This window comes from Nerophis ophidion, linkage group LG17, assembly GCF_033978795.1.
Source record: "Nerophis ophidion isolate RoL-2023_Sa linkage group LG17, RoL_Noph_v1.0, whole genome shotgun sequence".
Classification (NCBI taxonomy): domain Eukaryota; kingdom Metazoa; phylum Chordata; class Actinopteri; order Syngnathiformes; family Syngnathidae; genus Nerophis; species Nerophis ophidion.
The window spans coordinates 13949713-13966168 of NC_084627.1; the positions used below are offsets into that span (position 1 = coordinate 13949713).

At 39.9% G+C, this 16456-nt stretch overlaps 1 protein-coding gene across 1 annotated transcript; it reads right to left on the reverse strand.

The window, feature by feature from the left end:
• Window positions 1-48: 48 nt before the first annotated feature.
• Window positions 49-11706, reverse strand: wbp1 (WW domain binding protein 1). Its single transcript, XM_061876333.1, has 4 exons — window positions 11437-11706; window positions 9432-9534; window positions 9186-9353; window positions 49-4833 (listed from the first exon to the last, which is right to left on the reverse strand). The coding sequence occupies exons 1-4, from the start codon at window positions 11497-11499 to the stop codon at window positions 4301-4303; spliced, it is 867 nt and encodes a 288-aa protein (XP_061732317.1). The 5' UTR covers window positions 11500-11706; the 3' UTR covers window positions 49-4300.
• Between the last annotated feature and the right edge of the window lie 4750 nt (window positions 11707-16456).

The window sequence follows — 16456 nt, forward strand, 5'->3', positions numbered from 1 at the left end:
CACTCTTAAAAAGCACACACTGTTAAAAGCACAACAAGGGTACATTAGTCGAGTGCCAAGGTTTTATTTTATTAAAAAAAATAAAATACAAATGACCCAAACATTACACAGCAGACATATTATACCCAAAAAGAGCAATATTATCTATCAGTCAGTGCTTTTCCCCCACTTTAGTCATTTAGGCGTACATGAACTAGTTAGAAAAACAACACAATCTTGGGTTATTTGGACACAAAAAAAATCCAACCCACTGCATCTCCCCTCTGTATGAACTACAGGTTTTGAGACAAAACAATACAGTGACGGTTGTATGAAAGGCAGCCATTAATGTTAAGTCTGTGAAATGTTGTACACATAAATGCAACCAAAATGGACGGAACTGTGATAAACGCACGCAAGGATGAATCAATCCATGAGTATGATATATTTATTTCTTACTACTTAATAAAATGTGTTGAGTGGTTGAAAAGGCAGACAAGATGTTACTTGAGGGGTGACGTGTGTATATATAAACAAAAATGGCTTTGTTTCAGCTTTGAGCCCCTCTGTGTACATACATTGTTGCTGAGCATTACATTTTTTATAAACAGACCACACAAAGATTACAGTACAGTACTGAGAGTCATATTGCTAGTACTGGTGCCCGCATGACAAAGTAGGGGCGGGCGGGCGGGGTCGGTTCGCAGCATAGAACAGTACTTTTTCTTTTTTTGCATAGCCTGGTTGAGTAAAGTACAATACGCTATAGATGCAAAACTACCATTCACACACAAGGATGGAACTAATGCTTTGGCTTGATGGGTTAGTCAAGAAAAAGGATCAATTCTGCCAACACAAAAGGCAAGCCTGTTAAAACAAACATACACCGTCATATACAATCAGCTTATGTACAATAGAAGCACCACCACAAGAAAACACCTTAATGATAGCGGGTTAAAGCAGTCTCAAAGTGGATGGACGATCATGACTGATATAGCCCTTAGTCTCAGTAAACATGAAAGCCACGGAAGGCTATTAGGACACTACGGGGCCTCCAGCTTTAAGTCAAGTACACTCATTATTTTAGTTTCACACTTTTTTTCCGTATCCAATTTGTACGAAAGGAGTATTAGTGCCACACCAAAAAGAAAATAGGTTGCAGTTTTACAAAAAAAAATACTGCAATCTAACAGAATTGTGTAAAAAATTGTAATCATGCAAGATTAAAGTTGTATACTGTGAAATGTGTATGTAATTTTAAGAAGATGTGTCATTTTTCAAGGAAAAAATGCCATAATACAACTGTAATCGTACAAGTTTAAGGAGGGAAAAAGCAAATTTACCAGAAAAGGAATTTTATGGTAATAAAGTGTGAGTTTAACAAAAAAAAAATGTTAATTACAAGCATGAACATGGACACATTAAGAGAATTACCCTTAGGAGCTTGTCCTAAAAAAAAAGTTGTTGATTTTTACTTATTTACTCATAAGCGACCCCAGTGGGACAAGCGGTAGAAGCCCTATTTATAGAAATAAATTTACTATTTAATTTACTATTTATTTCTTGTCACAAAAATACAACTATATTCTTAAAACATGATATATTTGTTTCTCTCAACATTAAGAAAAAAAAATTGCAACATCTCTATTCGACATTTTCTGAAAAAGCATTTGTTTTCATAACATTAGGACTTCTCAAAAACACAACTTTTTTCCTACCTGCTAAATATTTTGTCGCATTAGTGTTTTTCTTTAAACATCACTATTTTGTAACATTGCAAATGTTAATCCTCAAATAATTCAATAATATGCTTTTTCTTCCCATACTCATTTTCTTTTTAGTGTGGCAATACTACTTGAAATAATCTCTTCTTGATAGATCATTTATGTGACAGGAAGGATCGCATGCACTAGAATTTTCAAATGTACGATCAATGCGCATGCTTCAAAAGTGAACGTATTTAAATCCTCACTATACATACTGTAGGGGGTGATGAATTGCTTAGTAATGCTAAAGCTCCAAGGACCGGCCCAAGCCATTTGTAACTATAGCGACTCCTAATAAGGCAGAAACACACACAGACTTGTTTTTCATCACTTAAGACATCTGTAGAGATGCAACAAGGCATAGGTGTGTTCTTGTTGTTCAACATGTCTTATCTGGGTGTGTCTACTGTATGTGGTCATGCTCACAGAGTGTCACGGCTCTATTCAAAAGGTCACAGTTGCGTTAGTACAAACCCACAAGCCCCTTTGCAAGTCTTTGATCAGGCTCTCTGTGTCATCTTCCAACATTGAAACTAAACTGTTATGTACTGTTTGCATATTATTATCCCCCCAAAACCAAACAACTGCCGCCAGTGAAGGTCTCAGTTTCCCTTTTATGGGTTACTGAACCTTCCAGCGTCCACAAGCAGAACCCGGCATTAAACCTTGTTAGGCGGCCACCGGCCTTGTCAGCATTGTGTTAATCACCGCTGAAAATAAACCCACAGCTCATTTAAATAGCCAAATTAAAAATAGCCGACTTGTGGAAATGTAAGCATTTGCTGAACACTCGGCTAAATTTAAAAATTGCATCACAGACCATGGTGGGGTTTAAAAAAAAAAAAAAAGCAATACACTGTAATTAGTAGGAAATGGGACATTTTGGTTTATGTGAAAGTTTGTGTTTTCATTTCTAGCTTTAGTGTCTGTGGTTGGATTTGCACTACATCAGCAGTGTCTCTTTTTTCACCAAGGGCCACATGCAGACAAATTGAAGGACATATATTGTACATGATCAATGTATGCTGAGCTGTTTTCTTGGAGGTAACAAAGCAAATTAGTGTAATATTAATAATAATTTGATTTTTAGAACATAAAAAGAACTAAAATGGTTCACAAGACCTCATGCTTCAAGTGACACAATACAAAGTTTTTTTTTCCTTCCAAGTGACACAATGTGGGCATGGCAGTGTTTGGAAATATAACCAAATGTCGTCGGATCAAATATCTGCCAATGTGACTTTTAGCATTCAAAGGACCGATTGGATTATAACAACATTCTAATACTAAATTGCAAGTGCGCTTTTAAAACTGCAGTGTAAATCCAGCCTTAGGTTTTTAGTGCTGTTGTGTTTTAACTGGAATGCCTTGCTTCAGGTTTTGCAGGGAAATTAGCCCATTTTTAAAGATAATATGATGCTTTAATCCCTTCACGTTCTTGGGAAATTGCTCATCTTGCACAATAGCAAGACGAATCTGGTAACAATCTTGTTTTATGTTTTTTTCCCCCCTCCGTATTTGTGACAACACCCACTCGAGCACGATTCTGGAGACATGCAATGCTGTAAAAAGCATGGCAATAATCACAACAATAGATTCTGCATCTGCAAACATCCACTTCAAACTGCCCCTTTCTGCACTGGTGCTGGTGGAAAATACCATGCAAGTCCTTCCCAGTGCCAAGAGCTCAGGCTACGGACGCTTGTAGTCTGAAGCAGAACATCGCACAACAAGCTAAGGACAATTTGAACACAGAATTGTGTAGCCGTTGTCATGGAAACTTGTCAAACACTAATCATGCAATCTATGTTAATAGTCCGTGCCTTTACTTGCTCACGACATCTGCTCACTAGCAACCCCGTTGTTACATGCTAGGAGGACTTCTTTTAGAAAACATATAAAACCAACATCTTTCATGGCTGCCACATTGCCAAGCCTTGTCGTGATCACATGAAACCTGACCTGTGGGAACCTTCGAGACATCAATATGAGCTGGTCTGCCATTTTGGGAAAAAAAAAAAAAAAAAAAAGGCATCTTCCTGTCTACGCCACACGTTAAAATAATAAAATCACACACCTGAAGCTTGTTGCTGTGGCGACCGTATAGCCATGCCCTACATTGGGTTCTATTTAGTTACGAGGTTTTTCTTTATAACCTAAGTCGAGTAGGGACAGAATGGAAATGTTGACCCTGCTGGTGTCCTGATGATGATGATGATGATGATAAGGAACATCCCACCGGACGGTTTACTGTCAAGACTGATCGGTGGGCGGAAAGGATTTGAGAAACAAAAACAAGATGGGGGTGCTTAGCATCCTCGTCTTCTTGATTAAGAGCTGCTAAACGAAAACGGAGAGCGAAGCCAACAAACAAACTTCCTGACATTGTGTTATTCATTTCGCGTGAGGATTTGTGATCGCCGTCGTCCAAGCGTCGTGTCCGTGTGTTAGCTCGCACAATAAAACACAGACATTCCCCCGTGGTGACGATGTTGTATCGCCGCGTGGGAAGAAGAAGAGTGTCGCACCGGGCTGGCTGGTCGGCGTCACAGGGATCACACCAGGCTGTCTGCCGTGCTGGTGGCTGGGCCGTCAGACATGTCGGAGGCCTTTTGTCTGATAGGCGGCTGCTGGTGCTGGGAGCAGCACTCCCCGCCGCTGACCCTGCACATGCGCTGCTCCTCCTCGTTCTCCTCCTCCAGCCCTGAGCCTTCGTCCACGTCCACCCGGCAAACGCACACCTCTATCCCTGAGTCGCCGGTCACGTGCCGGCGCCGGGTGACAAGCTCATCATCCTCCTCCTCCTCCTCCTCCTCCTCTCCCTCTTCCTTGAGCGACGCATCCGCCGTGTTCTCCTGAGGCAAAAATGGCACTGATGCGGCTTCCTGGTTTGAGCATAAGGCATCGGCGGCTGACCCGGGCTGCTCATCTTGCGAGGGTTGTGGTGCCGCATCGGGTTCTGGCTGGCTTGCTTGAGGTGGGGGATCTGGAGCAGCTTCAGGCGGGTTTTCAGAGTAAGGGGGCGGCGGAGTCGGAGGGTGACCCACCACCTCCTCATAGTCTGGAAGCTTGCAGTCGTTCCAGAATCCTGCAAGTCAGCACACCAGCATTTAGGTTTTTCTGTCCCAGTCACATAAACATACTGATTTTAGGTCAGAAAATTCCAGTTCTGGTAAATGATAAATGGGTTGTACTTGTATAGTGCTTTTCTACCCCTTTTTAAGGAGCCCAAAGGGCGTTGACAGTATTTCCACATTCACACATTCACACACTGATGGCGGGAGCTGCCCTGCAAGGCGCTCACCAGGACCCATCAGGAGCAAGGGTAATGTGTCTTGCCCAAGGACACAATGGACGTGACTAAGATGGTAGAAGGTGAGGATCGAACCAGTAACCCTCAGATTGCTGGCACAGCCACTCTACCAACTTTGGCCACGCCGTCATCGGTCTTCACAATTTATTATTGAATTTGAAGTTCTGTGCTTTCATGGTGTCATAAAGAAATACCGGCCTTTGTATTGACTTAACGCCTCTGACCCCGCCCCTAGCCAGATGTATACCCAAACATTTTCAGAGGACAGATTTATGGGGAACAAAACAGGCTTTGCCACACATCTTAAAGGCCTACTGAAATGAGATTTTCTTATTTAAACGGGGATAGCAGGTCCATTCTATGTGTCATACTTGATCATTTCGCAATATTGCCATATTTTTGCTGAAAGGATTTAGTAAAGAACATCGACGATAAAGTTTGCAACTTTTGGTCGCTAATAAAAAAAGCCTTGCCTTTACCGGAAGTAGCAGATGATGACGTCACCGGTGTAAGGGCTTCTCACATCCTCACGTTGTTTATAATGTAAGCCTCCAGCAGCAAGAGCTATTCGGACCGGGAAAGCGACAATTTCCCCATTAATTTGAGCGAGGATGAAAGATTCGTGGATGAGGATATTGATAGCGAACGACTAGAAAAAAAAAGTAAAAAAAAAAAAAGGCGATAGCATTGGAAGCGATTCAGATGTTTTTAGACACATTTACTAGGACAATTCTGGGAAATCCCTTATCTTTCTCTTGTGTTGCTAGTGTTTGTAGTCGGAGGGGTGTGTCCACGAGTGTGTTGACGCCAGTCTCTGAGGGAAGTCACGGCAGCTGCATGGACGGCGCAAGCTCAGCAGATGTCCGGTGAGAGGTGACTGTTTACCACAATTTTCTCACCGAAACCTGCCGGTTGACAAGTGGTCGGGAACCATGTTCGCTTGACCGCTCTGATCCATGGTAAAGCTTCTCCTCCGGGAATTTTAGACAAGGAAACACCGTGTGTTTGTGTGGCTAAAGGCTAAAGCTTCCCACCTCCATCTTTGTACTTTGACTTCTCCATTATTAATTGAACAAATTGCAAAAGATTCAGCAACACAGATGTCCAGAATACTGTTTAATTGCGCGATGAAAAGAGACGACTTTTAGCCGCAAATGGTGCTGCGCTAATATGTCCCCTTCGACCCGAGACGTCACGCACACGCGTCGTCATTCCGCGACGTTTTCAACAGGAAACTCCGCGGGAAATTTAAAATTGTAATTTAGTAAACTAAACCGGCCGTATTGGCATGTGTTGCAATGTTAATATTTCATCATTGATATAAAAACTATCAGACTGCGTTGTCAGTAGCAGTGGGTTTCAGTAGGCCTTTAAAAGGAAGCTCTGCCAACATGAAAGCTGTAGTTGGATCATTTTGTTTTCCATCGGCGACTAGGCCAACCTAGCAATGATGTTGCTGTTAAAATCTGATTGTAGCTCACATGGCTATGCAAGTGTTGCTAATATTTGCTGTTCTGTCAGTGATATTCAAATAAATTGTTTTGGGGGCCACATTTACAGAAAGCTAAGTAAGGACTGGGAGGTCAGACTTCTCCCTTAAATATTAGTCTTATTTAGTGTGTGTATTTCTGGGAACCAGTGTCCTTTACTGTAAACGTTATATTTTGGTTTATTTATGTTGTCAGAGTTACAGGACTGCTAACCTTCTGCAAAAAACCTAGTCAAAGATCACCTCTATGAAATAATCGTAGTTTTTGAAACTCTGCAGTTGTTTTAACTGAACTCACAGGCCACCAGTTGAATAGCCAAAATATATATATATATATTTTAAAAAGGACCTACAATGTATCTTTGAGTACCTATACTAGTATAACTTAAGTTAAACAAATGACTACTGACAACATTTTATACATACAGTGCAAGTCTATATGTTTAACCTTGTTTATGGAAGGAAACAAGATTACTTAAGATGCAGTTACATAAATCACATTATGAAAAACATGTGTAATGGCCAAAAAGGGTGCCTTGGGGAAAGCCTCGGTTATTTAAAGCTTTTTTTTTTATGTTGCCTACCGTACATATTAATGAGAGACACACGCATGTTTTTTTTTACAATTTTAAAGATAATAAAAAACACTTAAAAGATGCAGGTATTGGTAGTGACTGTTGTAGCCTTCAAAACCCTCCAGCTGTCATGATCTGTTGCCCGGGTCATGTTATGTTTAGTTTATTAAATCCCTACTTGTTGTCTATTTCTGTTTCAGCACTTTTTGTTAGTTTTCTTAGTTGCCGTGGGTCTGGATTTTCTTCACCCTCTTATATCAGTGGTCGGGACGCTCACCTGCTCCCGGTCACTAATCAGAGTTATTTATTCCTGCCTCACGCCACACTCTTGTCGAGCAGTTTGTCTCGCGTCATGCGAGAGTTTGCGTTTGGTTACTCCTCCTTGTAAGTTTATGTTTGCTAACTACTTGTTATGAGCCTCTTGCTTGTTCATATGTTGAGCTTTGCCGCAGTTTCCCGTGCCATCTCTGACTTGTTTTGTATTTTTGCCCTCGCTTATCGTGAATAAATAAGCATCTTACCTGCACGCTGCTTTCCTGCCGTCTTTTTTGCACCTCTAGGACACGATCACCACAACCATGCGACCGGAATGTCAAACCAACGTTTTATATATGCAGTGCAAGTCTATATATAATGTAGTGACAGACACATAACAATATGTAACATATTTAGGGTATTTTGATCATTTTAATAATTTCCGGGACAGATTTATTCAGCGCATTGATTTCTGCTTCCTTAGCAGCGCACGTCCGACTTCTGGCAACATGTGTGGTCCTATTTCCGGCAACAAACACAAGTGTTTTCTAATCGTGGCAGACTTGGTAACAGACAACAAAAACGACTATTTTTGGACAAATGAGTATTTACAACCATATACTTTTGAAGTCATATATACTGCTGCCTATAGAAGCGAGCACGCGGGAATAGTGAGACCTTTGGGCAGACAGAAGCTGGGAGATTGAGGTCAAAAGCGATTTTGACGCCATTAATATGGAACTTGGAGCCAAGCTTTTTCGACATAAATGGAGTGCTTACCCAATATCAACAGGAAACATCCCCTGACAGCTGGACCAGACGAACAACTGTCCATCGAGTGAGTCACTTTATCCTGATACACGCAGCACGCCATGCGTGTTATTACAACTAGGGCACGTGGGCTGTCTGGCTAGCTCAGTTGTGTACAAACAAGAGGAAATTTGGGCCAATATTTTACAAATACTGTAATATGATTGTTAATGTTTTTCAGTCAGTACAAATTGGTGTCATATCGCAGTGTTGTGCAATACAAACCCAAACGTGTTTTGTGTTGTAGAAGCCAGCTTATCTCTTGGCATAGTTAGCTTTTACGGGTGATACCGTAGCACGCCGATGTGTTACTACGATAGAAAAATAGTTTCTCAATGTTCGCGCTTACAATAATGTTGCTACATTACGCTATTATACTGGTTAGGAAGCGTAAATGAAGTATTGTTGGTGGTTTTTGAATGCATTTTATGACTGATTCAGAGGTAGAGGTGATTGCCCCCATTAGCTGCATTGCTAACCAACTCGATAGAGCGAGACGATTTTCATGACAGAAAGCAAAAAAACTTTTGTCTTCTTGTCTCTCATGATTGTGAACGATAGGCAAAATTACCCAAAAAAAAGGCCAGTTCCCCCTAAAATTACAATTTTGGGCTGCAGTATTCTGTTTGCGAGCAAGGTTTAAATGTCAATGCAAGGCTCTGCCAATGTGTTTATAGTACCTCTATACAACAGGAACTCTAGTGTTTTTAGGAATTTGCTGCAAAAATGTTTGTCTCCCAATTCTTAACTCAATTTGGTGGCCTGTATGGTGTCATTCCCAGGCCGCCAGTTGAATAATCCTGTTGAATGTGATTAATGGCTTCCAATACGTTGGACAAATGCAATTAGTGTTTCTGCAAAAAGTACACATTAGCGCTTCTTGGCGCCATAATGTCTAAGACAGATACGGACAAGAACACAGTGGATTAGCATTAAAGCTACTGACACATAAAATGTGTGTTCCCTGTAAGGCTGGCTAAAAGCACACGATTACTCACTTAGGTTGAGGGGTGGCGGGGAAAAGAAGGAGCTGGAGGCCCCCTGGTAGGCCATGAGACTAATTTCACGTTGCCGTTGCTCCTGCTGCAGCCGCATTTTAACCCTCCGGTGTCGATAGGCGCAGCAGCAGCTCAGCATGATGATCAGGGTCCAAACTAGCCAAAACACTGAAGGAGACAGTACTCAGTGAAATCCTATGGCCATTATTAGCCTATAAAGTGCCACCATATTCATCAGTAACTTACACCACAGCTCATAGTAGTGAGTGCAGCATTCCGTCTCGCCGCAGCAGTATCCCATCTCGCATTGGTATTGCTCATTGTTCACCCCAAAACAATACTCCTTGCCCTTTTAATAAGAAACAAAAAGGAAAGACTTTGCAGTAAAAATGCAGGTATTTTTTGTGTTAATCACATTTTCTTATGAAAGACATGTTGTAGACAGCTCAGTGTTATGCTTTTTTGGTGAGTTCAAGACATCTTACTACTTTGTTGGTCAGTCGCTCCACATTTGTATAATGGCTTCAAGGCACAAAAAACACACACATAGTTTTTTTCTTTAAATGAGTTGGAATCCATCTTTAATATATAATACACACAGAGTTTAAACTGGGATGTCATTGCATTATGGAACGTTGCACTTTTATTTTTGCACTCAAGATGCTGTTTACATTAAGATTTTAAAATGGCGAAAGAGGGTAGTTGTAGAGTTCAAAGAAAAAGGGGCTTAAACAAAAAATACAGTATGATATTAAAAATAAAAAAATATGTTCAATTGATTTGCAAGTTAATTACTACATTGACTTAATTTGTGTCAATATTTCTTTAAGTTATATACATACGAGTTCATCATCTGCAAATGATACAAAACATAGTCATTAAAGTAATAAATGGTTTAACCCAAAGGTCACCAACGCGGTGCCCATGGGCATCAGGACTAGATGAGTCGCCCACTGGCCTGTTCTAAAAATAGCTCAAATAGCAGCACTTACCAGTGAGCTGCCTCTATTTTTGTTTTTTTTACAAGCAAGCTGGTCTCGCTTTGCTCGACATTTTTAACTCTAAGAGAGACAAAACTCAAATAGAATTTGAAAATCCAAGAAAATATTTTAAAGACGTGGTCTTCACTTGTTTAAATAAATTCATTTATTTTTTTACTTTGCTTCTTATAACTTTGAGAAAGACAATTTTAGAGAAAAAATACAACTTTAAAAATTATTTTTGGATTTTTGAACACTTTTACCTTTTAAATTCCTTCCTCTTCTTTCCTAACAATTTAAATCAATGTTCAAGTAAATTTATATTTTTTATTGTAAAGAATAATAAATAAATTTCGATTTAATTCTTCATTTTAGCTTCTGCTTTTTCGTCGAAGAATATTTGTGAAATATTTCTTCAAATTTATGATTAAAATAAAAAAAAATATTCTGGCAAATCTAGAAAATCTGTGGAATCCAATTTAAGTCTTATTTCAAAGTCTTTAGAATTTCTTTTAAAATTTATGTTCTGGAAAATCTAGAAGAAATAATGATTTGTCTTTGTTAGAAATATAGCTTAATCCAAGTTGTTATGTATTCTAACAAAGTGCAGATTGGATTTTAACCTATTTAAAACATGTCATCAAAAATATATATTTATTGTGAGAAATCATTAAGATGATCAGTGTTTCCACAAAGATACATATCATTAATTATTAATAATAACAGAGTTAAAGGTAAATTGAGCAAATTGGCTATTTCTGGCAATTTATTTAAGTATGTATCAAACTGGTAGCCCTTCGCATTAATCGGTACCCAAGAAGTAGCTCTTGGTTTCAAAAAGGTTGGTGACCCCTGGTTTAAACATAACTGACATGCGTGATTTTGAAGATAAAATGTGTTTTCTTTCAACTGGCTAGCGAGCTAGCTCCTCGGCCTGGCTAGCATGCTACTATCAAAACCTTCAATAAACACGTCAACTCGCCGGCTGCCAGCTAGCAAGAGCTAATCTTGACCTAGTACAATTTTTTTTTAAATTAGAGACGTTAAAACGCGTACAGGGTGGTGTGTATGCGTTTCCTCAAATGCCTTAGCGAAAAACTATCGAAAATAATTTCGAAAACTTTGAATAACTGACGTCAGAAGACGAGCGGAGTCAAGTTTCCTTTGTGGGGCAAACAAAAAGGACCGAGGTTGAGGCCTTGGCCAAGCCCATGAGCCTCGGCCTCTCCTGAGAGCCCGGGCCGACCTCGTGAGCGCTCGCATCGGCTTACCTGCACCAGATATAACCCGGCACACAGGAGCCCTATAATGGATCCCAGCGCTTTCTGCGGCATCTTCCCGGGTTGCGAGCCGTCAACACGACGGGAAGCATAAAAGCAAAAGTGGGTCAAAATGGAACGACGACGTGTCGAGGTCACTTGAGGTGGCCGGTGAGTGTCGCTCGTTAACGGTTCTTCCAGTCGCCTTCAGACATGTTTATGTTGTTTCTCTGGCTCGGATCAAGCGCTGGGAGTAATATGAGAATCTACACGGGGGCTCGGTCAGCTGCAGGGGGCGCTGTTTAACCTTGTTTACGGTAGTTCAAGGCGGTACTACTCTCCAAAATTAAACATGGAATTTAGGTTAAAAAGTAAATTTCCATCCATCCATTTCTACCGCTTATTCACTTTTTTTTGGGGGGGGGGGGGGCTGTTGGTGATGGCGCCTATCTCAGCTACAATCAGGCGGAAGGCGGGGTACACCCTGGACAAGTCGCCATCTCATCGCAGGGCCAACACAGATAGACAGACAACATTCACACTCACATTCAAACACTAGGGTCAATTTAGTGTTGCCAATCAACCTGTCCCCAGTAAATTTTTCAACTAGCAATAATCGCGCCTCAGATACCCCCGCGACCCGAAAGGGACAAGTGGTAGGGAATGGATGGAAAGTCATTTTTTTTAACTTGTACCTATTCAGTAATAAGATAACAACATTGAAAAACAAGCAATGACAAAATAGCATATTTAGCAGTGAACAAAAGAATGTTAAAAAAAAACCATACATGAGTAATGTTTTGTAATTATCAATTCTGGATCAATGTTATCATACATTCTAGTAGTTAATGATAAGAAACTGATTATTAGCATACCGTATTTCCTTGAATTGCCGCCGGGGCGCTAATTAATATAAAACCTCTTCTCACTCCTGCGCTTACCAAAAGCATGCGGTAAAAGTAAGCATGCGCTAATTATTTTAAAACCTATTCTCACTCCGGCACTTACCAAAGGCATGCAGTAAAAATTTGAGCGTGATGTAAGCTTGGACCTTAAATCCTACTGAATAGCTCTTAATCTTCTTCCCTTTATGCGATTTTAAATTACCGGTATTGAAATCAGCCTCCTCCATTTTGAAAATGATGACAGGGGAAGTGTCACTTGTGACATCACGAGTTTGACCAGGCAGTAATACTAAGCATGCGCTAATTATTTTGCGAAGCGAGTTTGACCAGGCAGTAATTCAAGGCAGGCGCATACTATATGCCCTGCGGCAATTCAAGGAAATACGGCATACTGTACTTTTTCCATATCCAGGACCTTTTCATAATTTTGCTCCACATATTGAGTTTGTAATAATGAATTCTGGATAAATGTTATCAGAAATTGTAGTAAATGATAATAACCTAATAATAGATACTGTACTCTTTCCATATCCAGGACCTTTTCATAATTTTGTTCCACATATTGAGTTTGTAATAATCAATTGTGGATAAATGTTATCAGACATTGTAGTAAGTGATAATAACCTAATTAATAACATATTGTACTTTTTCCATATGCGGGACCTTTTCATAATTTTGCTCCACATATTGAGTTTTTAATAATGAATTGTGGATAAATGTTATCAGACATTGTAGTAAGTGATAATAATCTAATTAATACTTTTTCCATATCTGGGACCTTTTCATAATTTTGCTCCAGATATTGAGTTTGTAATAAAGAATTGTGGATAAATGTTATCAGACATTGTAATAAATGATAATAACCTAATTAATAGCGTACTGTACTTTTTCCATATCTGGGACCTTTTATAATTTTGCTCTGCATATTGAGTTTGTAATAATGAATTCTGGATAATGTAATCAGACATTGTAGTAAGTGATAATAACCTAATTAATAGCATACTGTACTTTTTCCATATCCGGGACCTTTTCATAATTTTGCTCCACATATTGAGTTTGTAATAATGAATTGTGGATAAATGTTATCAGACATTGTAGTAAATGATAATCTAATTAATAGCATACTGTACTTTTTCCATATCCAGGACTTTTCCATAATTTTGCTCCACATATTGAGTTTGTAATAATGAATTCTAGATAAATGTTATCAGACATTGTAGTAAATGATAATAACCTAATTGATTTTCATAATTTTGCTCTACATATTGAGTTTGTAATAATGAATTGTGGATAAATGTTATCAGACATTGTAGTAAATGATAATAACCTAATTAACAGCACACTGTACTTTTTCCATATCCAGGACTTTTCCATAATTTTGCTCTACATATTGAGTTTGTAATAATGAATTGTGGATAAAAGTTATCAGACATTGTAGTAGTTAATGATAATAAACTAACACCACACTGTACTTTTTCCATATCCAGGACCTTTTCATAATTTTGCTCCACATATTGAGTTAGTAATAATGAATTGTGGATAAATGTTATCAGATATTGTAGTAAGTGATAATAACCTAATTACTTGCATACTGTACTTTTTCCCATATCCGGGACCTTTTCATAATTTTGCTCCACATATTGAGTTAGTAATAATGAATTGTGGATAAATGTTATCAGATATTGTAGTAAGTGATAATAACCTAATTACTTGCATACTGTACTTTTTCCCATATCCGGGACCTTTTCATAATTTTGCTCCACATATTGAGTTTGTAATAATGAATTGTGGATAAATGTCATCAGACATTGTACTAGTTAACGATAAACTAATTAATAGCATACTGTACTTTTTCCACATGAAGGACCTTTTGTTCACATAATGACTTTTATCAATCAATCAATCAATCAAACTTTATTTATATAGCCCTAAATCACAAGTGTCTCAAAGGGCTGCACAAGCCACAACGACATCCTCGGCTCAAATCCCACATCAGGGCAAGAAAAAAAACTCAACCCAATGGGCTACAATGAGAAACCTTGGAGGGGGACTGCAGATGTGGGGACCCTCCCCTCCCCCAGGCGACAGGTGCAATAGAAGTCTAATGGATCTAGTTAATAGTGTGAGAGTCCAGTCCATAGTGGGGCCAGCAGGAGATCAACCCGAGCGGAGGCAGGTCAGAAGCGCAGAGACGTCCCCAACTGATGCACAGATGAGTGGTCCACCTCGGGTCCCAACTTTGAACACATCATCTGTGGTCACCTAATAACATCTCCACACAGGAAAGGTGGGCAGAGCGGAAAAGAGACGGCAGATCAACTGGTCTAAAAAGGGGGGGGGTATATTTAAAGGGTAGTGTATTCAAATTAGTTTTAAGATGGGACTTAAATGCTTCTACTGAGGTAGCATCGCTAACTGTTACCGGGAGGGCATTCCAGAGTACTGGAGCCCGAATAGAAAACGCTCTATAGCCAGCAGACTTTTTTCGGGCTCTGGGGGGAAACTAATAAGCCTGTGTTCTTTGAATGCAGATATCTTGCGGGGACATATGGTACAATACAATCAGCAAGATAGGATGGAGCTAGTTTTAGCCCATATAGACTTAGACTCAAACTTTATTGATCCACAGTGGAAATTATTCAACTGAATAGCTCAGTTACAAAGGATGGAAAGGGTAAAGATTGAAATGATAATGCACATAACGGCACTAAAAGAAGGCAAAAACAAAAGGTATAAAGCAGACTAAAAATTAATTTCATTAATACTTTTTTATTTGATGTATTGATTGCTTTAAAGGCCTACTGAAATGAGATTTTCTTATTTAGACGGGGATAGCAGGTCCATTCTATGTGTCATACTTGATCATTACGCGATATTGCCATATTTTTGCTAAGAGGATTTAGTAGAGAACATCGACGATAAAGTTTGCAACTTTTGGTCGCTAATAAAAAAGCCTTGCCTTTACCGGAAGTAGCAGACGATGACGTCACAAGTGTGAGGACTCCTCCCGTCCTCACATTGTTTATAATGGGAGCCTCCAGCAGCAAGAGCTATTCGGACCGAGAAAGCGACAATTTCCCCAATCATTTGAGCGAGGATGAAAGATTCGTGGATGATGATATTGATAGCGAAGGACTAGAAAAAATAAAAAAATGAATAAAAAAGGTTAAAAAAAAAAAAAGGCGATTGCATTGGGACGGGGCTTCACGGTGGTAGAGGTTTAGTGCGTCTGCCTCACAATACGAAGGTCCTGCCGTGGGTTCCCTCCGGGTACTCCGGCTTCCTCCCACTTCCAAAGACATGCACCTGGGGATAGGTTGATTGGCAACACTATATTGGCCCTATAGTGTGTGAATGTTGTCTGTCTATCTGTGTTGGGGCGACTTGTCCAGGGTGTACCCTGCCTTCTGCCCGATTGTAGCTGAGATAGGCGCCAGCGCCCCCCGTGTCCCCAAAAGGGAATAAGCGGTAGGAAATGGATGGATGGATGGATGCATTGGGACGGATTCAGATTTTTTTAGACACATTTACTAAGATAATATTACCTGGTAGTCGGAGGGGTGTATCCATGGGTGTCTTGACGCCAGTCTCTGAGGGAAGTCGACGGCAGCTGCATGACCCGCGCAAGCTCCGCTGATATCCGGTAAGAGGCGACTTTTTACGACAATTTTCTCACCGAAACCTGCCGGTTGACAAGTGGTCGGGAACCATGTTCGCTTGACCGCTCTGATCCATAGAAAAGCTTCACCTTCCGGGAATTTTAAACAAGGAAACACCTTGTGTTTGTGTGGCTAAAGGCTAAAGCTTCCCACCTCCATATTTCTACTTTGACTTCTCCATTATTAATTGAACAAATTGCAAAAGATTCAGCAACTCAGATGTCCAGAATGGTTTAAATTTAGTTGCGCAATGAAAATAGACGACTTTTAGCCGCAAATGATGCTGGGCTAATATGTCCCCTCCAACCCGGGACGTCACGCGTCATCATTCCGCGACGTTTTCAACAAGAAACTCCGCGGGAAATTTAAAATTGTAATTTAGTAAACTAAAAAGGCCGTATTGGCATGTGTTGCAATGTTAATATTTCATCATTGATATATAAACTATCAGACTGTGTGGTCGGTAGT

Coding starts and splice junctions, on each gene's coding strand:
- wbp1 (XM_061876333.1), bottom strand. CDS start 11,499: ATGCCGCAGAAAGCGCTGGGATCCATTATAGGGCTCCTGTGTGCCGGG. Junction 9,354..9,431: donor TCACTACTATGAGCTGTGGT/GTAAGTTACTGA, acceptor TGTCTCCTTCAG/TGTTTTGGCTAGTTTGGACC. Junction 4,834..9,185: donor CCCGCCACCCCTCAACCTAA/GTGAGTAATCGT, acceptor GCTGACTTGCAG/GATTCTGGAACGACTGCAAG.